The sequence below is a fragment of the Micropterus dolomieu genome, linkage group LG03, assembly GCF_021292245.1.
Source record: "Micropterus dolomieu isolate WLL.071019.BEF.003 ecotype Adirondacks linkage group LG03, ASM2129224v1, whole genome shotgun sequence".
In the NCBI taxonomy this organism is placed as follows: Eukaryota; Metazoa; Chordata; class Actinopteri; order Centrarchiformes; family Centrarchidae; genus Micropterus; species Micropterus dolomieu.
In genome coordinates, this window is record NC_060152.1 from 5579270 (window position 1) to 5604058 (window position 24789).

General features: G+C 39.1%; 1 protein-coding gene across 2 annotated transcripts; it reads left to right on the forward strand.

Moving 5' to 3' along the window:
* The first annotated feature begins 1908 nt into the window (after positions 1-1908).
* On the forward strand, positions 1909-13247 carry tbx20 (T-box transcription factor 20). Of its 2 annotated transcripts, none has more exons than XM_046045602.1 (8): positions 1909-2038; positions 3228-3465; positions 4678-4842; positions 6244-6352; positions 8951-9109; positions 10311-10387; positions 12491-12642; positions 12919-13247. In XM_046045602.1, exons 1-8 carry the CDS (start codon positions 1909-1911, stop codon positions 13245-13247), a joined length of 1359 nt encoding a protein of 452 aa, XP_045901558.1. The 2 variants fall into 2 exon arrangements, with proteins under 2 accessions (XP_045901558.1, XP_045901560.1); XM_046045604.1 differs by having other exon boundaries at positions 12530-12642.
* Positions 13248-24789: the final 11542 nt, after the last annotated feature.

The window sequence follows — 24789 nt, forward strand, 5'->3', positions numbered from 1 at the left end:
AGCAACGATGTTTCGGCCCATCAGGCAAAGTTAATACAGACAAAAAGCAACATATATGTAAAGACCACAGGCTCTCACCTGGGAGAAATCTGGCAATCAGGGAGTTGACTAATTGACTGATTATTTTCACTTTATTATCAGAATATTTTGAAATGTGTCCTGCATTCAAAGCTGTATACACTGCTTCACATACATAACACAACAACAACAGTTAATCAAACAACAAAACAAATACTACATCAGGCATTATGAATAAGTAGCTGTAGTGCAATCAGTTTACTCAATTATAGATTCAGAGTTTAGTCTATAGGCCGACTTAGAACCCAAACTCAATCAGTTTGACAGACTGAGGAAAAAAAGCATATGTGTTGAGAACCTACTTGTTATAATATTGGTTAATGTATTGTTCAAAAAAGGGAAGAGCTCAGTATCATGTGTGTTTTAAAGAGCTCATTGACCTTTTGTATCCCAGAAAGTGTTGCAGGCATCCTCAGATTGTGGAATCATCATTAATAAAGCTAGTGCAAGTGATGGATGGTTTCCTTGTTTGCTGCCCAGTCAAGAGTTATGGATCCTACACACCTGTCAATGAGACTTTTTTTTTTTTCAGATCAAATTTACATTTATGTAGTAGCAAAAATATTAGAAACATGGTGACAGCGTTGCCGTTGTTGGTACAACAGGCTGGCAGAATCTTGCTCAAGTGCCCTTTGACAAGATACTGAACCCTAAATTGCTCCTGATGTGTGGGAAAAATAAGTCAATGCAATATACCTTAACAATATCAGAAATTATCAGGTTGCAGCTTTTATGCACAATGTTTAAAATAATTAAATCACTTCAGAATCACCTACAGGTAGGTAAAGAATAAACTGTATTTAATTTTAATGTACAGGCCACAGTGAACATATTACAAGTTCAAAGAGGACAGGTGTTAATCTTTGATGTTTTGGGAAACGGACATCTTTTGCAGTAATAGAAAATGTGTTTGATCAGATATCATCCAGACTGTCATTTGATTTCACTAAAACGTTTCCATTTCTAAACAAAGCAGGGCGTTCAATGTTTTGTGTAATGATTCAAGAGATGATAGGTATTGGGGACGTTATCAACTCCAAATGTGTGTGTAAATGAGTGTGTAAAGCTGTCATCATCACCGTGCTGCTGCCATTAATTATCAAATAGCACCATCTTGGGCAAACATCTCTGCTGCTGACATGCTGGGTTTGTGGTTCACAACATGTGGTCTGAGGGTTCTCCAGGGGTCCATGAGAGGGCTACAGACAAAGGTAAAGAAAGTGTCACTTTCTTTATAATTAATATTTTCAATAAAAGCAAAGAATCACATGTTCCTAACCATATGTTAGTCATTTCCTACTGTCACCACCCCAGTATAGATGAAGTCATAAAAACATCACATTTTATTCCTCTCCAGCTACACACTCTCTCCGGGGTCTTTGGCATGAAAAAAACTCCTGACAGCTCCAGGTTTTGTAATTGGCTGCTCGGTATCAGAGCTGCTGTGGGACAGTGGGAGTGTGACGTGGAGGCAGAGGCAGTGATTGGAGGGCAGACTGGAATTATAAGGGGAGGGTGAATCGGACTGAAGCTTCCCAAAGAGCAGCCGGCCTCAGATCTGACACCGCAGGACGCGCACAAGTCAGTGGAGTCAGTCGTCCTGCTTCCTTCAACATGCATCCAACAAGACTGACAACTCAGCAGTGACAAGTGTTTTCAAAGCGCCAAGTATTTCTCCGTTTGAGCGAGCAGATTGTGCGCAAAGAGCATTTCGAGGACGTATTTCTTTCCTCCGCTGGGAGCCAAAAACAGGCGGAGTTGAACGTTTCTGGAGACATTTTATTTTTTTCATTTAAAGGGGAGTATTTTGGTCCAAGCCTTTTCACCGACATGGAGTACACGTCAACCCCGAAACCGCAGCTCTCATCCCGGGCAAATGCTTTCTCCATAGCCGCCTTGATGTCCAGTGGAAAGCCCAATAAGGACAAAGAGACGGAGGAGAACACCATCAAGCCTCTCGGTAAGGATGGAAACGGGCCGGACTGGGAAATAAAATAGACTGTACTCGAGTTTAAATCGGGTGACATGGTGCGTAAGGTCACAGGTGTTAAAGGTTGTTTTGCGCAAGAATCCCGAGAATTAATGAAGGATTTAAGTGAGGTGCAGTCTCCCCGTGAGGACACATAGGACCCGCTGCTAACAGGGGAGAAGAAAAATATATAAAATAGAGAGCCTACCTGAGTAAAGAGGATACAGAACAATTGAAGGAGAAGTGCACAAAACGCGGAGCAAATGCTGAGAGAACAAAAATAAAAGGCAAATTAATTAATTGGGATGAGTTAGCTGGTAACAGTGAAGTAAAAAAAACAAAAAAAAAACCAAAAACTAAAGGTCAAGGATTTACAAGTGAATAAATCATCATCAACAACATCCCCATAATTTCACAAATAAATGTAAAGGTTTTTTTTTTTTATTTGAGTAGCCTAAAAAAACTTCATCATTTTACTATTGTTAAGCAATTACTTGTGATTTAAAACAGGAAGTGGAAATGTCTATTAAGTCAAAAGGGAGAGAAGGTGACTGAGGTGCTTGGATGACACACCGATATTAGTTTAGGCTACAATGTGGATCCTATAAATTTTACAAAAAATAAATGGTAACACTCTGTAAGCTCTACAAACAGTAAATATCAACCTGAATGTTATTTCATTTAATTTTATTATCTGCCTGCTCCAGAAGAGCTGCTCCACTCATCATGGGTTGATGCGGCAAATTTAATTTGTGTTTTAAAAAAAAAACACTGGCAGAACAGTGCCTTGTTTATTTATTTAGGTTTTATTTTTAGAATTTGAGTGAAAATGTAAATCGGATTTCTTTAACCTTAATGATGACATGTTTTATTGATTTAAATAACCAAGCAAATATAAAATGTAGAGATAATGTCCCCCCCCCCCCCCCTTTATTTTTCACTGTCCTGGAGACTTTTAACTTACAGCTTCTTGTAATAATAATGACAATAATAAAATGAAATATTAAAAATCTATTAGACTAAAGGCTATTTCATTAGTTCATTAGTTTCATTAGTTACGTTACAAAACTGTGTTTCTCTTTCTCTTTCTCTAAGACACAGAGCTGCTGCTGTCACTGGTGACGAAAACAATAAAACACTTTTGTTTATTTCTCTGTTTCCATGCATCCATCCAAACCAGAACAATTTGTGGAGAAGTCCTCCTGCAACCAGCAGTCTCTGGCTGACCTGTCCTCCCTGGACGGACACGGGGACTTCAGCGGGAACGCGCCTGCGGTGTGCACGGAGCCTCTCATCCCCACCAATCCCGGCATCCCTAGCGAGGAGATGGCGAAGATCTCGTGCAGCTTGGAGACCAAAGAGTTGTGGGACAAATTTCACGAGCTCGGCACTGAGATGATCATCACCAAGTCTGGAAGGTAAACGGTCGACTGTCTTTATTTTATTTTAATTAGGCTTATATTTTTTGTTAAGTAGCCTCTCCTATCCAACACAAGATGACATAACAACAATAAGATTAGGCCTACTACTATAATAATAATAGGTTAATAACATAACACAAATGCTTAAATAGATGAACTGGATTATTGGATCATTATGTATGGATACAATAGGTTCTAAAATCTAATTGGCTAAAGGTAATTTAGGCCTTCTGTACCCAATTCCACCTGTCAGTCACTGTCACATCTTCAGTTAGATCGTGTTTGATTGCATCGTGCGTGACATGTTAAGCCTTTAAAACATATGAAGTGAATAATAAAGCTCATGTACAGCTCTCTGCGCAGCAATCCAAACAGTAAAGTGCACACTCACATGATAACCACACCGCAGAAACGTGCCGCCGTCTGATTTCGACCTTAAACTTTTTTGGGGGAAAAAAAAAGAAAGAAACAAGCTGTGCAATCAAAATATGCAGTAGGCTTATAGGCTATATAGAAAAGTAGTATTTGTAAGTAGGCCTGTAGCCTATTTACTGTGATAAGCTTAGCCTATATTTCATAAAGTTGTATTATAATTCTGTACACTTGGCTGTACCTTACGTAAATGCAAGACACAAATGTCAGGCTGCAGCCACACTGAGGACAATGAGGTCATGTAGTTGTAAGCAAACTGCAGGGGGTTTGCAATCTACAGTTTTAAAAAAACAAACATGATATAGGCCTATAGGCCTATAATCGGCTCATTCGAATATTTTTAACCAAATTTTAAGCCAACAATTATAAACAAATTGAAAATAGTATTCACAAGCATATTTTCCCACAAGTAGGCATATCATTGCAATGGTTTGCAATTGTATTTAGGAAATACAATTTACAAATAATTCTATTAGAAAATGCAATTTAAAAAATCCAAGATACAAACAAACAATAAAAACAACAAAAAAGTTTTCTGAGAGGGGAGAGGGAATGGGTTGGAGACGACATGACCTCAGTATTTCTAAACCTTCTGGTTAATACTGCCTATATAGCAATTTAAATTGATTCTGTAATAAAACAAAATACAAATCACACTTGGTCATCAAGTCTGGAAGGTAAAGGGTTGACTGTCTTTATTTTATTTTAATTAGCTATTATTTCTTGTTATGTCGCCTACAAAATAACAATAATAATATTAACTTGTCACGTCTCCAGGAGGATGTTCCCTACCATCCGGGTCTCTTTCTCCGGCGTGGACCAGGACTCTAAATACATCGTGTTGATGGACATCGTCCCAGTAGATAATAAGCGGTACCGGTACGCCTACCACCGCTCGTCCTGGCTGGTGGCCGGCAAGGCCGACCCTCCTCTGCCCGCCAGGTACAGAGACGCACCCTGCACACCTCTCAGAGCCCACATGAACACAATACCCTCAAGTGAGAGAAAAGCTAACAAAAGCCATGTTCCTGTTCCTGGAATAAACATGCTTTTAGAAATATTCGTTTTAAAAGGATTTTTTCATCATTGTAATGGGAAGCAAAGACCAAGAAAGGGAACTTTTCAAACATTATCGTTTTTATTTAACATTTAGGCCCTTTAAACACAGAGTCTGGCTTGAAAGATGAAATCATATGAACAGGCTATTCCTCCGTATTTTCAACGCGGTCCTTCCATATAAATTACTGTGATGAGTTCCTGATCCAACATTCAAAAGCTTCCTCTGACCTCATAATTCATCCACATGTTCTGACAACTGTGTGAATTATATCTAAAATACATGTCTTATTTTAATGCAATTAAGGCATTTTGATGTTTGCGCAATATTTGATATTAGGAATCCTGCGCTCCTGTATTTTGTTTATGTTACACAGACGGCTGGTTTATGCCCCAGATGTCGGTCTGAATAGTGTGTATTGCTGACAAACCGTTAGTAAGCTTATATATAGCCTATGTAAAATAGGCTGCCAATAATTATAATAACGTTATTGGCCTAACAGGATTAATAATAGTATTTTATTATTTTTTTATAATTTGTTGAACTTCATCATGAGCTCGAACTCCAACTCAAGTCCAAAGAGCTGCGCGAGGCCACCACCGTAATTGAGACAAATGAAATAATTAAATCTTTACTAGGAAGCATCTGGGAATGTTCATGCAACGTTGACTGATGTTGTGAAGATGTCAAATCAGGCAATAGACCAGCTGAAGTCCTTTTGTTTTTTTTGTGTGTGTCAGTGACTAAGGGCAATCACAACAGGTCATTCGGTCCTCCGTATTTTCCCCTGAGAATTTGGGAGTTTTAGCTACCTGCGGGAAGTTTGCATTCAACAATTAAAAAGTGACATAGCCTATTTATTTAGACCAGATCGCCTACACTCAATATGACCAGTTTTTAAAAAAGGTAGTCTAAATAAATAAAGGAGTTAGTAGCTATTTATCAACCAAATTGTTATTCCTAACTCCATGATGGGAAATACACATTATAAAAAATGAATTAAGAAATAATGCTTTTTTTTATATCTGTCGCTCATGACCAGTTTATCTGAGTAGCCTATTTTAAAAATCCTGCTAAGGCCCTACATGCATGTGGTCTGAACTACAATCCCCAGCATTAACAAAGCTCCAGAGATGCTTGATTAAATCGAACATATTTCTTGGGACAAAGTGGTGCAATGACTGAGAAGTAGGCAATATGTAGGCCATATTTCAAATATCTTTCGCACAGAAGGGCTCTCAGCCAATCACAGCTGAGGATGTGATCCGCTGTTCTTCTCCCCGCAGGTTGTACGTCCACCCGGACTCACCGTTCACCGGAGAGCAGCTGATGAAGCAAATGGTTTCCTTCGAGAAAGTCAAACTGACAAACAACGAACTGGATCAACACGGACATGTGAGCACTTGTTAGCCTACTTTATTCCTCTTTTGTCTCGAGAAAATAAAATCAAAAAACATTAAAAGTAGCCTGTTAACACATTAGGCTATTTAGTCATGCTTACAGAGGCTTTACTCATGCAAAACACTTAAACTATAGCCTACATTTCAGATGAAAAAACATACTCAAAGCAACGTTTATGAATCTCTGTCATACATTGGCAAATAGCTTTGGCCTGTAACATTTTTAAATAGCATAACAACTGCATCTAAATTGACCAGCCAAATGTTGTGGACTTTGTCTTCTGGATATCGCCAAAAATCCATGTAAAACATTTAAAAAGTTTAAGTTAGACCATTGTGACGTTTAAAGGCCGGCGTGACATTATAATAACTGGCCTGACAAGAGGAGATTGCTCTTTTAATCCTCCTTTCACTGAAGGCATCATGCTAAGCACAAGCAGGCAACAGAAAAACTTCCAAAGCCCGAAAAAAAAACATTTATGGTGCAAGGTTTATCCATTAATTAGGCAGATGTAAGAGGGTGTGTGTGTGTGTGTGTGTGTGTTTGTGTGTGTGTGTTGCAGCCTACTTTTCTTTCTACCAGTCTAAAAATAGCTTCCTGACACTGTTTACAGGGAAGTGACCAAAATAAATACACAGAATGTGCACATAGCCTATATTCAAAGCAAACATGCTGTATTTGCCTTTTCGCCTATTTATGTTACTTTTGTCAGATACATATTATTTTATTCTATATATTATATTGGTTTATTCATATGGGTTATTCAGCACTGTTGTAAATGCGACATGTAGCAGGATTTTGAAACTATTACTAAAATTAATAAATGCTTAAGTAGCCTTGTATTTTAAATGGCAACATAGCTTTCCCCCCAATTTTTGCAAAATAAACCCATCAATTATTATAATATAAATCAAATGCACAAATAATATTTTTCCATTATTTGATGAAAGGAGATTTCCCCCCCCCCTGTTTTGTGTAATTATTAGTGCTGCTAAAAGCCCTGTAATTTGAAAAACAATATAATTCAATCTTGCGGCACAACAAAACAGGAATGACATTTACTAGTATCTTCATCACAAAGCATTTATTTCAGTTTCTGTCAAAAAATTTATATGAATGAATGATTGAAATGAAGAAATGTTGTAGGCAACTCTATAGCTACACATTTAAAAACAGAGGTAACCTGAAAGCAATACTGAAGCATTGCTGTATCCAAAATAAATAGCTAAAATTTAGCTGTATGAATTAATTCTATAATAAAGATCAAGGAGACACTCTACTTAATACTATTTAAAAAAACAGAACTTTTTTATTTATAGTTCCACTGGTAAAAATTAAAGTATATAACATTTATTTTGTATCAACATTCATTTACCTATATTTTCACACCTAGAGCCTGCACCCTTTAGCACCTATCATATTGTGTTAAATATTCTGCACACACATTACATCTGTATTTGAACTGATATTTAGCGTCCTGAGTCAGTGGTTGAGAAAGATAAATATAAACTGTTTCCTGGGCTGCAGCCAGACAGAACGCTTGTAGAGGAAAACTCACCTGCAGCTGCTGCAGTGTTAACAACTTTATCTGTTCACACTTGTCTCTCTCTATTCACCCCATTCCTTCCTCTGTCTTTTTATTCTTAGTCTCTCTGCACTGTGTCTTCTTTGTCATTTTACAAACATAGATGTTTGTTCTTCCTCAAGCCTTTTCCCCTCTGTCTTTGTTGGCCTTTCAGTCCGACCTGTTGGATATTTTCATTTGAAAATACATGCAAAGCTGCACAAAGCCAGCAGCAATAATGAAACTACGAGGCATCATGCTATGCCTCAATGTAAAAAGGTCTCAAATTTACCATTTCACAAAAATGTATAATTTCCTTTAGCAGACTTATTTTAATTTTTATTTATAGATTTATCTATTTTTGTTTCAGTTTGTTTATTGACAAAATTTTAACGTATTTTAAAAAACTTAAATATCAGGACAAGAACAATAAAGTCCTAGAAAACACACAGGTCCATTTAGTAGCTGCTCTGGAGCTTTCAAATCATACATGATCTTCATCAGATCAGAGTTGTCCAGTTGTTATGGGATAGATGTTCAAATTGCCATTGTTTCAGAGCACTTTAAGGAATCATCGACCATGTTGGCTTTTAGATACATTTATAAATGCAAAAATATACTGCGGTTGATTTCACTAAAATTATCTTGGTAGATTGGAAAACATTTTAGATTAAAACTTGAAAACTTTACGCAAACAAGATGAAATAGCTCATTTGTTGGAGACTTATCGTATTAAAACACATTTGTTAGCAAGTATTTCCAGCAGCACGACAGTGTGTGTGGGATTGATTCTAAATGTGTGTTTGCATGGAAATGAAGGAACATGTCACCCAGTGGCTCACTGATGTGTTTAGGTTCTATGGAGCTCCATGGCACAGTGGAATAACATACAAGAGAATCCTGAGCCTCATGTATTTATACTAGTTAGACTGTTTGTCATTTCAGTCTCTTGTCCTTGATAGTCTGAACCTGAACATTTACCTGTCTCATAGAATGTCATTGATCCTGGCTCTACTTGTCTTCTGCAGATCATCCTGAACTCCATGCACAAGTACCAGCCGCGGGTCCACATCATCAAGAAGAAGGACCACACCGCCTCGCTGCTCAACCTCAAGTCTGAGGAGTTCCGCACCTTTGTATTTGTTGAGACCGTCTTCACTGCCGTCACGGCCTATCAGAACCAGCTGGTGAGTGATTGACGACTGACACGGGCGGCTGTTATAGGCCATGTGTTTTGTCTTCTTCTTTGGATTAACCTCCAAACTCTGCTGTTGGTTTTCATTAAACATAAAATAATAATAAAGCTACAAGCTCTACATAGTAGCTGTTCTGGAGCTTTTTAATTGTATCACACAATCTTCAGTATTAATTTGCCCAGATGGACACGGATGTGTTGATGTTCATACTTGCTTCTTTCTTTTTCTGAGCACTTTAAGGACTTCTCATCCATGTCGGGTTAAATGTTGAGATTGAAAGTTCATCCTTGAACTGAAGAAGATCATATGATACAATGTGAAAGCTGAAGAACAGCTAGCAAACTACTGAACAACACAAAACACAAACAATGATACACTAAAATCACAATACCACTCAATGACAAGCACCAAAATATTTGTAAATAAATGACTGATCCATCTCTAAAAAAGTTTCAACTTGAGTTTAAAGTGATGCCAGTCATGATCCATTTTGAGTTCTGTGGGAAAGGAGTTATGTCACATTCTGATGATGTCTCTCTGGAAATGAGGATTTACAAAAGGGCACCTTACGGTCCCTCATCATAACAGCAATTAATAGATCACTAATAAATAGAGATGTACAAAGGTGGGCTTATTTTAATGGAGGGTTATCTGAGAAAATAAAGCCAATCAAAATCCAGTGAAATGTCTTTTCTCTTGCTTTTCACTTTACATCAAGTCTCCTCCTAGTTAAACTTTCATTTATATCATAGCAATAATTTAAGGTGATAAACTTAGTTTTGAATCATGACCGTCAGTATTTGGATCAAGTAGCTTGTGAAAAATAAGGTGTGTCAGATTGAGTAGCTCGCTGTTCAGTGTGTCAGATACATATTGAGCAACATTTAGGTAAATATAAGTATTGAAATCGAAGGTGAAGGAGATTACGGTAGTAATCTTAACTCATTACCATTGACAGCAACATTGCCCAGCACCATTGCTCTAAAAGTTGCTCCATGTATCATCAGCAGATCTATTGTGTTTGAAGTGTTGTGGTAACATTACAGAGAAGAGAGCCAAGCTGCAGGAGGGAACATGTTGAAGCGGACAGATTGGCTTGAAGACTGAGAAAACACAAAAACAAACTGCTGGGTGAATTTAAAAAAAGGGAGAAACAATTACAGTTTCCGCTCTCCTGCTGTGTGTTTCCCAGATCACCAAACTGAAGATCGACAGCAACCCGTTCGCCAAAGGTTTCCGGGACTCCTCGCGGCTGACAGACATGGAGAGGTACTGGGGATTCTGGGTCCGGCACTGTTTACTGTCGATAAGATACACAAGGAGGGAGGAGTGTGTGTGGGTGTGGAGGACAGTGTTAGATATCCTGCTGCTAAATAGTAAATACAGACAGTGTTTATTTCTCTCTGTTTGTGTCAGAGTGAAACAGATAATCCGCTCCATAGTAGGCTTTATCATCTATTTCTTTCTATGATTATTTTCTTTCTGTAATTTTCTCCTTAGTATTTCACTCTCTCTTTTTTAATTTGTTCACATCTTTCCTTCTTTCATATGTCTTTCCATCTTTTATCTTTCTATTCTCCATTTCCAGCTTGTCTTCCCTTCTAACCTTGCTCTTTGTCTTTCCTTCCTTGTCACTCTTTCTTCCACGTCTTTCCTTTCTTAGCTTCTTAACATCTTGTCTGTCTTGCATTTTCTTCTTTCTTTGATTTTAGCGGTCTAGTCTTCCTGGTTCATTCTTTCCTTTGTTGTATTTTCTTTTGTCCTTCTTTCCTTCTGTCTTACAATTCTAGCCTCATTTAGCCTTCCCTTCTTCTCCTCCCTTACCTTGTTGTTTTGTTTTTTCATTCAGTTTTTTCTTTCTTTTTTCTTTGTTTCACCTTTCCTTATTGACTTTCTCATATTTTTTTCTTTAATCCCCTTCCTTTTTGTCCATTTATTAGCTAATTTTTGTCTTCTACTTTTTTAATTGTCTCTCCATTTTTATTTGTTGTTTCTTTCTTTTTCCTAGTAGTGTACTGTAGTTTTATTCTGTATTATATTCTCACTGTTTTACCTATTGTACCATATTATGCATGAGACAAATGCCGCACACACACACTCACACACACACACACACACAGACACACAGACACACATTCACACACACACTTACAGTTGCAAATCATCATCCAAAGGATTTTTATGGACGCTGCCAAAACACACACTTCTTGTAATTCCTGATTCCGGCACTACAGCCAAAATTAGCTGACAAAATCAAACCATCTGCCCATTTCCCTCAATCAAACATCCCAAACCAGAGATGGCTGAAACAAGGCCAGACCCCCCCCCCTCCTCCTCCTTCTTCTTCTCTGTCTCTCTCTTTTTGAGGGCTGTGAATTAGACCTGATCAATTGATCTTCAGGGAGCTGCAGAAATCACATTAGTCTGGAGTCGGCCACTGCACTAAAACACACTGTAATTCAATTGGCTGCAGTGACTGATTGAAACCAGCATGCCCCGCCCCCCCCTCCCCTTGGCCTCCCCCTGGCCTCCCCCTTGCCCTCCCCCTGGCCTCCCCCTTGCCTCCCCCTTGCCTTGCCGTGCATTGTGGGAGTTCGCTGTGGCCTCTGTGCCGGAGGGGCCCGACGCTGATAAAAACACACACATTTGTACTCCTCTGCTGACAGATATTGCACTTTCCTAACCTAATTGGAGGGGCGGGAGCTGCAGAGGGGGGCTGCTAATGTGGACGCATGGCTCTCATGATGCAGACCACTTGCCTGTCCACCCACCCACACACACACACACACACACTACCTCCCCCAACAATTTGTGTCACTGTGTTTGAGAAGTGCTATCTGACAAGACTCAAATGAGCTAATGCACTTCGTGGGATTGTGAACATGCACACACAAACACACACATAAAAATCTACATGCACAGTCTACACAAATATGACAACAACTGCACTCAGAGCGGGCGCACATATTTTCAGACATGTAAACAAAAACACTACATGAACGCAAACTACTGACAAGTGAGACTTCATACAGGTAGAACTCTAATAACAACTATCAAAATATTGGACCCTGTGAAAACTATTGCCACTGTAATGTTTTTAAAACACAAGATTACATTTTTTAAACATGTTTTAAAAAAAATCTAAATGAAGAAAATGTGTTAAAAAATTATGGAGAAAAGGGACAGATTTTTGAAAACAAAGGTGTGGGAGGTGAGTCACAAGTTTTGCCAGCAGTTACTGCAATATGTGATCAAATATTCTGAGATATCTATATACATATCTATATAGATATAGATATAAATTTAAGTGTGTGCATTGTTTTAATATAGAGGTTCAACTCCACAAAATTAATATCTACAATGAAAAAAAAGAGATTTATTTTGGGGCTCTCTCTTCGGCTTTTGCTGCAGGGAAAGTGTTGAGAATCTGATCCACAAGCACTCGTACGCCCGGTCGCCAATCCGAACCTACACCGGCGAGGAGGAGAACCTAAGCGAGGACGGACACGCCGCACACGCAAGAGGTGAGTAGCTTTCACACCCACAAAATATCATGTCAGTACAGATACAGGAGATGAGAGCGAAGACTGATGTTTTTCTGTACTTTTCTTATTGTCAACAAATCCTATGAAAAGACCTAAATCAACAATCCATCTCTCAATACTGTCTGACTTGCACCTGACACTAAGTTCCAAGCCTGTTGGTTCATACTTAATCTTTAAATACAGTAATTTGCATATTTATCTTTAACCTAAATATATATCACCCTAATATTTACATCTGCCCTGTGTCTCCTGCAGGCTCGGCGTTCACCGCCTCAGACAACCTCTCCCTGAGCTCCTGGGTCACTACCACTTCAGGCTTCTCTGGCTTCCAGCACCCACAGTCCCTGACAGCCATGGGCACCGGTACTGCCTCCCTGCCTCACCCCATCCAGGGCTCCCTCCCCCCCTACAGCCGGCTGGGCATGCCGCTGACACCCACTGCTCTAGCTGGAACCATGCAGGGCAGCGGGCCGTCCTTCCCTTCCTTTCACATGCCCCGCTACCATCATTACTTCCAGCAGGGGCCCTATGCTGCCATTCAGGGACTCCGCCACTCCTCCACAGTCATGACACCTTTTGTATGACTCCATCCTGGGGAGGATCCTTGCTCTGATGCTCATCCCCAAACCAATGCAACCAGTTATTTCTCCACTCATGACTCCTCATCCTGTTTATATCTTTACCCCTGGTCTTTGTAAATAGTTCAGCTTCATTGAGTGAGGAGAAGTGGATGTGGCATAATGATCCAGAAAATTTGGAAAATAGGACTGCGGTGCCTCCATAGGACCTGTGGACACATCATCCGTCCTGTGCTTTCTAGGAACACTTTAGTGTCATTGTACAAACACTTTCAACCACAATACAAACTATAAAACCTAATGCGAGATGATAAAAGGAGCATGTTTGGTCTTGGTCCTTGAAGAACAGAAAGTGGATTCTGAAATCCTCAGCTTAAACTCATTTTAACAGTATTTAGAAGACCATGTCTCCCTCTAAAGGTTTAACAGTCCCTACTGGCTACAGGGTCTCCACCGAGGCTTTAAGGATGACAGGTTGCTGTGTGATTCTTCAAAATAATGCTTTTTGGAGAGACTCGTCTGATGCTACAGTATGTTGGACACCAAGGCACAGTCTGAGTCTGTGAACAGTTTAGCATACCAGAGTGGCAGAGCGTCCATCTGAGCTCTCGTTTTTTAGAAAGCCAGCCATGTACAGTTCAGACATCACGCGCTGCTGAAAATAATGTCAAAAACAAATGTTAAAATGCATTGTACAAAGATGAAAAAGCAAGATTTACTCATAGGAAAATTCTCACAGTAGAGTGCAAAAAAAATCATAGGACGCATGCTGACTGCAGTAGACAAACACGCTGGGTAAACTTTATATGGAATAACATGAGATGAATAAGCTGGAGGCTTTTTGCTTTTTGAAGGCCAGGTCACACCAGCATGTAAAACAGTAAAAACTTTGCAGCTAAATCAATTTCAATGCAATGTGTGGATTCGCTCGCAAGGCAAAGTAAATCCACTTAAATCTTTCACCTTAGGATTACACTTTGGTGAACTTTGACATGCAAATTCCTGACCACTGATTTATAGCAAACCATGTTGCGGACTTTTAAGGGAACAGAGAACATGATGGGCTAAAATGGAGGAAGCTATGGTAGCTTATTATCTGTGTTGCTTAACCTCCTCTGTTGGAGTATAAATTGCTCTACAAAAGAGTAGTAGATTACAGGACCAGACAGGAACTGATAGTACAAATACATCTTTTGAATAAACTGTCTGAACTTTCTGTCCCGTCCGCAAGCTAGCTAACGAGTTACTTAACTGACAGTTAGCATGCTAGCTGGCTCAGGAGAGCCATTTGTCTGTCTTCTTGAATGAAATGGTGTAAAATCCCCAAAAAATGCCAAGTTCAGAGAAAATACAAAGAAACTCTGAGGGTTATTGTGACTGACTAGCTCTAGCGTGTTCTCAGCTTGCTAGCATGTTAGCCATTAGCTCACCAGCTACATTTCATTAACTAGCCCTGCGAATTGTCCCTATAGGTCACAGAGCCTCCAACATCATCTACTTTGTGAAGATGTGAGGATGAATTTTGCTTTTACTTTCTGGTGTGGCCAGGCCTTAACTAAGAGGGCTTCAACCACAAAATGTGTTGAGTTCAAGTCATCTGTTTTAAAGTAGTCATATTTTAATTAACTGTGTGAACGTGGCCATGATCGTAGACCTCATGAATCTGTTTCCTCTGGTTCTTGAGGGAAACAAACTTTTATTTCATGATATCTAGAACCATTTGAAGGGTAATAGCAGTTTGAGTTCATATTTTACGTTGTAAATAGACAGCATCTATTATGTAGAAACATCCGTTTTGTCTCCACTGTGTTTTCAGTTGCAGACTGTTGACTGCAGCCTTTTAGCAGTTGGTCTAGCAGGTGTTTCCGAGCTGATTCATGGCAGCACCAGAGTGTGTCGACAGGGCATCCACACCTGGAGATAATGGCTCTCTGCTCTCTCATTTAAAACATGCCGGGGGGAAGGAGCTGCAGGCTGCTGGAGTCGACTTGCACTCAGTCAGGTGCATGTGCATAAAAATGGCAGCTGACTGGCAGAGGAGTCAAAGTAATTTATTTGAAAAATATGAAGAAATACAAATACAAGCTGCATAGGTGAAACAGTCCTACCTGAAGTGACAATTAATAATTAGTATTGTTTCGTATACATTTTATTGTGAAGATGCATTTTAAGACCCTGAGCTCCAGAGCAAAAACTCTTCATGTTAACAAATAACAATTGTCTATAATTGAGTCCAAAAACTAGAGCTAGACTGATATATCGGACTATTAGATTATGGCAGATACATCTGTATCTGTGTATATGTCGGCCGATAAGTAACAAAAAATGGCAATATTTCTTTGGGGCTACAACAAAGAATTATTGTTACACTGCTGATTATGTTTTCAATAAAATGTCAGAAATTAGTTAGAAGTATCATTATAATTTCTAAGAACCAAATGTGACAAATTAAAATGACTTGTTTTTTCAGTCAGTCTAAAACACAAAAAATTGACAGTTTATCATAAAGAAAAGCATAACATTCTGACATTTGAGAAGCAGTAAATGTTTGGCATTTGTGATGAAAAGATTGACTAAACAATTAATTATTTATCAAAATACCTTTCTATCAATTAACTAATCGATTAATTGGCTGATTGTTTCACTTAAATTTCTTAACCAATCAGATTTAAGGGAAACTTATCCAACATGTTTGTTATTTTTTTCAGCCTCAGAAATTCAGTTTCCACATGGGAAAATATGACATTTAAGGACACAATAATTGACAAAAATACTTTTTAAAGTGAGGCTGTGTTTTATGCACAAAATCCAAAGAAAAACACGGTTCAACATTCCGTCATGAAAACAGCATTTGGATGTATCACAATTAGGTCATTGTGTTGATTCAGGTGTGAGTAAAAAATGATGAAGATACTTTTATTGCTGCTTTGTGGAGGCAGAATTCAAACAAATTTATTAAAATTAGACATTATATGAAGCCTGTTGCAGCATAATATGGACATAAATGTATTGCTCTGACCCCTTGCATGTCATTAATGTGCAAGCAGTTAATTTTATCCCATCTTTCCAACAGGAAAGTCAAATTTTACTTTGACTTTTTCCCCTCACAATTTTTGCTTTGGAAATCAAGTCTTGGTCCTTTACTGATGTGCACCCTGAGCGTTGTTTCAAAGGTGTGCACAAATGAACTGAATGTTGATTTCCATCAGTGTAAATGTAAAAACACTTTTTTTTTTCTTTCTGAATCATATGCACAGTCCTGACTTACCACTGACAATAATCTCTTTTTTAAAAAATGTTTTGTTTTATTTTGTATGCCATAACATGAATATGACACCGAATGAGATTGTGTTTTGATGATTTTTAAGTGCAATATATTTATTTTGCTCTCTGGAAATAATGTGTAATGTACTATGCCGCATTTAAAAATAGTTATTTGTAAACCTTGAGAAATATATATCACCACCCAAACTCTGAGTTATTTCACTGACTGACATTATGTATACTTTTCCCTCTCAATGAATCACAGATTGTCAGAAACAAATTAAATCATTAGATTGTTTAAAAACCACAAGTTAAACAGATTTATTTAGGTTTCCGTATCACCTGACAATCCAGTGAGCATGTTTTATGACTTTGTTTAACACCAAAGCAGATTTTCTATTTCTAATAATATCTCTATAATGTATTTTCTTTTCCCGAAATGTATAAAGCCATTCAAAGAATTCTAGTTTCTTCTAGTTTGGAGTTTATGGGATAAACAATTAAATTTTAATGAGGTTGGAATAGAAATCAGTTGCCTGAAGAAGTTCAGTGTCAAAGACAAAGATAAGAAAAATATCAGTATTCTTCTGTTTCTAAAGCATCATCATGATTTAAACTGCCTTTGCATCACAAACATATCCTACAACTCCACCTAGTGGTCAGTTGTTTTATATTGCACTTCTCTGTATTATCAATGTCCATAGTTCATCCAAATTTTACATTGAACTTTTAATAGTTTTTCAATTTACCGCACATCTAACTAGTCAAAAAACATTTACACATATAACTGCAAAAGTCCATATCAGACATGGCTGTGAACTGTTAACATAAAGTTGTCTTTTAACAGATATTTACACTAATTTAACTGTAAATAGAAGTAATATTAATGCTTTCACCATTAAATATTGAACTGAAAAGTCAGAAATCTGTCTTCGCCATTAAAGGTATGAAATCTCATGATGAAGCTGATCAGCCAGATTCTGAACTATTTCTTGCCACCGACTCAAAATTTGCATATAAAGACAATAAAGACTTTTGGACCTTTTTCAAATTAGATTAATCTGCAGCAAAACAGGCCCCAATTATCTTATAAACATTTGAGCATGTTTTGCTGAAACCATATTACATGTTTGGACATTAAGTGGTTTCCATCATGTCCATGCATGTTTATAAACCCCAATCAGTGCTTGAAGTGGGCCTGAACCGGCACCTTGACATTTTACTCTTCGGCATACCGGGACATTTTCTTGCGTACCGGGACTTCTCCAAAGCTGCCGGTTCTCCTCTGCCCTCTCCATATCAGGTTCTCTGACGCTACGTGACGCTCACCTGTTGCTGCGCTCACCTGCCTGCTAATCTCTGTCGGCGGAGAGATCACAGCCTGGATGGGGCAGGACATTTAAAAGTGTTGACGTATAGGTGTCATTTTTACTGGGGATGCGGGGCACATTCAACGAAAACGGTGTTCACCCTTCCGGGTTGAACAGCAAGTTTTCTCGAAACGTATGAAAGGTGCGCAGCGGCTTTGAGGTAGGCTACGTTTTCTCTCATTTGGTGGGTGTGTCAGACGTGTGTTCTCCAATCAGCAGCAACATTAAAAAGGCAGTACATTGCAGTGGGCTTGCATATTGCACCAGGGTGTTCAAAGCGCCACTGTTTCCATTTAAATAAATGTTTTGCTACGCTGTGTTGGGGCTGCTGTTGTTCATGTGGCTCACTGTCACACTGTCATGGCTTACTGGGACAGTTAAGAGCTGTTAGTGTGTAGTGTTATTTACACCTGTACCTTTCCTGCTGTGACAAGTCAAACTGAAATGAAAATATATGAAAACAAAAATCCAGAAAATCACATTTTTAAATAATTAATTAGCATTTTATTGCATGACATAAGTATTTGATCACCTACCAACCAGTAAGAATTCTGGCTCTCACAGACCTGTTAGTTCTTCTTTAAGTAGCCCTCCTGTTCTCCACTCATTACCTGTATTAACTGCACCTGTTTGAACTCGTTACCTGTATAAAAGACACCTGTCCACACACTCAATCGAACAGACTCCAACCTCTCAACAATGACCAAGACCAGAGAGCTGTACTGGGCTGGGATGGGCTACAGGACAATAAGCAAGCAGCTTGGTGTGAAGGCAACAACTGTTGGTGCAATTTTTAGAAAATGGAAGAAGTTCAAGATGATGGTCAATCTCCCTCGGCCTGGGGCTCCATGCGAGATCTCACCTTGTGGGGCATCACTGATCATAAGGAAGGTGAGGGATCAGCCCAGAACTACACGGCAGGACTTGGTCAATGACCTGAAGAGAGCTGGGACCACAGTCCCAAAGAAAACCATTAGTAACACACCACGCCGTCATGGATTAAAATCCTGCAGCGCACGCAAGGTCCCCCTGCTCAAGCCAGCGCATGTCCAGGCCCGTCTGAAGTTTGCAGGTCTGTGAGAGCCAGAATTCTTACTGGTTGGTAGGTGATCAAATACTTATGTCATGCAATAAAATGCAAGTTAATTATTTAAAAATCATACTATATATTCTGGATTTTTGTTTTAGATTCCATCTCTCACAGTTGAAGTGTACCCATGATAAAAATTACAGACCTACATGCTTTGTAAGTAGGAAAACCTGCAAAATCAGCAGTTATCAAATACTTGTTCTCCCCAGGGCTGACCCCGAATAGTCGACGATTCGATGCTTTGATGGGCGGAGCCTGATTCGACTGTCAATCTCACAGTCGAAGCATCGCAGCGGAAACAAGGATCGTGCCATTTTGGCGATATGGGGGTGCTCAATGTCTGATTTTACATAGGCCGGCCTATGTAATTTAAAAATTAATATACAGCCTATACAATATTTTACATAATTACAATATACATTGCTGTAAACAAACATGTAAAGAATAAAACTTTCAAGTTTTTGAAGTGCATGAATAAATCCAAAATTGTAACAATGGGTCGTTAGTGTGTATTTGTGCAGTGGAGGAACACTTGCTGAAGAGACCTCTTCGGATAATTTATCACCATTGATGAACTACATAAAGAACATATTATCGTTTTTAAATAGCCGGCTACGTGAAATGGAACCGCGACGTGCATGTAGTTGACGGCAGCAGTAATGCACGTAAAACTCAAGACGGGTGAATGACAGGTGAGAGAGAGAGAAGGGTCTTCAAAAAGCCTCAGTTTAGCTGGAAATTTACAGTGTAAGTTGAATGAATAGAGTGCAGCTTCTTAAGATTAAAGCGGCGCTGTGTAAACCCCCCCCCCCCTCGCAGAAAAACGCAGGACTTGACGATTCGATTATGTAAATCCTTAGTCGGGGAATATATATATAGGAGGAACATCAAGGCCACTGCAGGCGGCAACAACTGTGCTTCTCTCCTGAAGTGATGAGCCTTGGTCATCACAGACAGTGACATCATCCCACAAGACTGCAAGGAATTAATTATTTACTCAAGACAAATCATGTGTAATATGAATGTACAGGATGAAATTAATTAAAAACATAAAATCTGATCTCTAGATTGGGGTAACTCTAAAACTAAAACATTTGCTAAAAATTACAGTTGAAATGACAAATGAATGCATTTTCACCTACAGAAGCAGATAAAGTTGCAATAATTTTATCTTGAGATCATTAAGTCCTTGAGTTAATTAGGCTATTTTGTCATTGTTTTCTTGCAAGGTATTAAAGGTATTATCTCAAGAAAATGACCACCACTCGACTATTTTATGGAGGACTTTACACCTATTAAGGACTAGCACTGGGTTGCACCAACTATGTGTAAGTTCAAACTTAGCCTAGTTTAAACATAATTTCTTAACGTGCTACTAACGTTTATCTTACACCTAGCCCTTAATAGGTGTGAAGTCCTCCATAAAATAGTCGAGCGGTTGTCATGGCGCATCGTTTTGAAAGGTGGGGTAACTGGGAAGAGGAGGAGCAAATTATACCGGGCTCTTCTGCGTAACTGCACGCGCACAGCCTGGATGACAGCTCATTTTGGTTAATAGACAAAATGCAGATCACAGACTGGTTATGAATAGGAAATGTAAAGAAATTAAAAGTAGATTACTGTCACAAAGAAAATTCTGGAGTAAAGAGTAAAAATATAAATAATAAAGGAACGTGAAAAGGAAATTAGTTATTTATTTAGCAAATTTGCGTTACTTGTAACAAGTTAAGTGCAATTTATACTTCTGCGTCAAATCGACCGCGTAGCCTCTGCGTAGCCCCCTACCCTATGCCGTCATCTACGCTGTAGCCTGACGCGCACCTCCTGATGTAACTACAGGTCGAGTCGACGCAGACCGTAAGCTCTGTGATTGGTTGGCTGGGTAGCCTCGCAATGCCTCCAAGTCATCAGGAAGTGCCCATGCTTTGAAGTAACTTTTACTAGCGGCCAAAACGGCGGCTGTAACACGGTGGATCAATATATTTGAGTGTCACAACCCGAGCGACTCATTTCACTGTCAGAATGTGATTCACTCGCTCGATAACTTTTGAGAAGGCTAAACCAGCCGCACATATACAATTTTACCCCCACTCATGTTAGCGGAGGGCTAAACCGGAAGTTCAAGCTTTAGGCCTACTACCCACCCTGCTGCAGGCGCCCTCGCTACTGTCTTCAGGTAGGCTGTAAGTAACAGCAGCACAAAAGAAGAGTCACTAATATTGAGGCACTTTACTGCACATGCCTCGAGCGTACTCCGTTTTTTCCTTAACTTTTCAGCACCGCCTTTGCATTGTATCGGATGTTTTCTATAGGCCTACTTGATCTTTATCCGCTTTTCTACCGTTTAATTATGTCTGATGCGGAGTGTGTGATTGATTAGTCACTCATAGCAAACCATCTTGGCTAACCAACTCCCAAATCGCCTGAGAAATGTGAGGGGGACAAAACATAGATTATGTGGGGGATGTCCCCCCATGTATAATGTTACAATTTCATCTGCCCGTTATACGGTACCATTCGTTACGGGTTACGTTACTGTTAAATTGTGTAGTAAACGGTTTTACCACTCGATGTCACTGTTGGATTAGCTGTAGATTAAGGTTTCATAGTTATCACCTAATCATAATTCTTTTTGTTGGTGTTTTGTTGCTATTTTTAGCCGTTAGCCTCTTCAGTATTGCAAAACGTTGAAAGAGAGAGAGAGACACAGATGACAAAACCGTAATAAACTCTCTGTTAGGAATAGTGCTGTTCACTGGTTGGCCATGGGATGTGTAAACGTCACTTTCGACAATATTTTGATTAGTATGGACTTCACGCCAGAGTAGCTAAGATGAACCTTACGTCTCAGTGGTGCAACCAAACATCTACACAGCTTAAAGCCCCCCTCCAGTGTATTTTGACATTTCTATTTCATATTTTTCTGAGTCATTTCCCTACTATGTTGATTACCCACATAGTTTGCCAAACTTTTTTTAGACAAATGGCTTAATTTTGTGCTCAAAGTTGCAAAAGTTGCTTAGTTGTTAAAACGGGGTTGTGACGTATGACTATAGTAATTTCATAAGTCATACATCATTCTCCACTGTCATGCCTAGTTAAAAAACTGTCACGCCATCATGCCTTGTTAAGTCAGAGCATCAAACCGATAAACATCGTTGTGAGCTAGCTAACCAATTTATCATGTAATTTACTTAGAACTTTCAGTAGGGACGTCTCTCTGTGTCTGATTGTTGGTTTGTCTTTCTAGTTTAGTGAGCTAAGTTAACTAAGTTGTAGTTAGCCAGGTGTAGTTAGCTAGCATAGTTATTGCAGAAAGTTTGCTAACATAGAGGGTCTTCATTTTAGTTTTTAGTTTCCTTCTCTTGGGTTAGTGTGCTGTTCCTTTTCATTATGGCATATGTGCATGCGGTGTTTGAGGACAGATGACAGAAAACGCGTCGCACTTTCACCTGCCACCTGGTGCAACAGGCTGCAGTGTAAGATTTAAGTTGTAACTTATGTCTACGTAGGACGTATTTCAGCTGGTGCAACCCTTAAAACGTTAGTAGCACGTAAACTCCGACTTAAGTTAGAAATTATGTTCAAACTAGGCTAAGTTTGAACTTACACTGGTTCAACCGAGTGCTGCTGTTTTCCCAAGATGCGAGACAGTTAACTCTTGATCTCAAGATAATAATTGGGATTTGTTGACAATAATAAAAAAGTATAGAGAATATAGCTTGATTCCTGTTTAACTGAAGATGTCTGCTGCAAAAAAGTATGAGAAGGTTAAGTAAAAGAGTCTGTGATTCTGTCAAAATGACTAAATGAGATGGACTGGATCAAAAACATCCACTCAGAAACCAAGAGGAGCTGTTAAATTATTAAAGCCAACCCTGACCCATATATCATAATGTTCTGGAAAGGTAATGGACCTGGGACTGAAATGTATAAACAGTAGCCTATCTTCAAATGGGAGCACTGAAATAAAGATTTACATATTAGACATTTTGCCGATGCTTTTATGAGCAAGAAGAATATGAGCATTAACTAGGCAAGCAGTAGCACTTGATGTAGAAGTTTGAATGGGTCAACAATATCCAATCTGAGAAATTAAATCAGCTCTAAATAATATTTGTGTAAGCCTGGTTACTGTTCATATGTACATGTTCAATCACATGCATGGACTAAAAACACACACCCATATCTGCACTATTGACTCCAGAACAGAAGTGCACACACTCATATAAAAAAACACACACACACAGCCGTCTATCACCAGAACCATCACCCGCCACCGCAGACGAACTGACGGATCGATGGTTGGACGTTAGTCACCGTTTCACCAGGAAGAAGGCCCCACTTCTGCCCTGATAAGAATCGGTTACATCCTTCGAAAATAAATAAATAAACAAATAAATAACATCCAGTGTGGCTCTGATTGGATTAAAGGGAGAGGGGAAGGGCAAGACAAGCCACCATGAGGTATGGGCGAACAAATTGGAGCTAACAGTCGGCCAGAGAGTCCATTTTGGGGCATAATTTACACAGTGAGGAGCATGAGCTGAATCTAATGTCATTTCCATCAATTTTGCATTTTGGCCCTTTTTTCCTTCCCTTGGGCTTTTAGCGGACATTTGAATCGTCTGGCGGAGGACGGCCGGCAAGCATTACAATGTCGGAGACAACATTTAGCACAGCAGCAGAGTGAGAGGTGGTTCTTTATGGTGTGGTGACTGGCTGCAGAACAGCGGTGTGTATCCATTGCTGCACCATCTTGCAAATGGCTAACAATATGGTAATAGGGTAAGAGTACAGAATCGCCCCCAGACGAACCACTTAATGGATGTTTTATCTGCAGGTCAAGAGTCTCATCAGCCCCAATCTCTCCTGACAAGACGTGCCAAGTCAAATTTAGCGATAAAGCGCTTTTAACAAACAGGCCACAAAGTGCTTCAGGGAGGACAAAGCACACAAACACACAGAAGAGTTTGTGGTGAAATGTGAATCCTGTTGGCAAACAATGGAAAATCGTTTTAGACGAAATACACCTTGAAAGCAAAGTTGTCTGAGGACAAACACAGACGACAGGACTTCCTGACAGAGCTCAGACTAATTTCACTTCCTGCCCACAAACGGTTGGATGTCTTCTCAAGTGAATTTTGCCAAAGGTTTCTAAGACCAAATGTAGTCTGACATTAAGGCTGCTGTAGCGATTTCCAGATTACTTCTGATATTTATGGGACCCTAAAATGTTTTTCCCATTATGAGATAAACCCAAATCAGTGTTGAAACATAACTAAATACTGTACAATTCTGATGTACTACTTCTACTCTACTATTTCAGAGGGAAAATATTGAATATTTAACACCATTACAGTTACTGTAATTACTTTGCAGATATCATCGTCCAAACCACAGAATCAGTTTATAAAATGATGCCCAAATTTATCGGAGCCATTTTCCGTTTTATATGAATATTTGTATAATCGCTGCCTCCAGTTCCAGGCGGAACATCGTTGTTGTGATCTAATTGATGTAGATACAGGTTCTGGTCATATAATTAGAATATCATCAAAAAGTTGATTTATTTCAGTAATTCCATTCAAAAAGTGAAACTTCAATTCATTCCACATAGACTGATATATTTCAAGTGTTCATTCCTTTTAATTTTGATGATTATAACTGACAACTAATGAAAACCCCCAAATCAGTATCTCAGAAAATTAGAATATTGTGAAAAGGTTCAATATTGAAGACACCTGGTGCCACACTCTAATCAGCTAATTAACTCAAATCACCTGCAAAGGCCTTTAAATGGTCTCTCAGTCTAGTTCTGTAG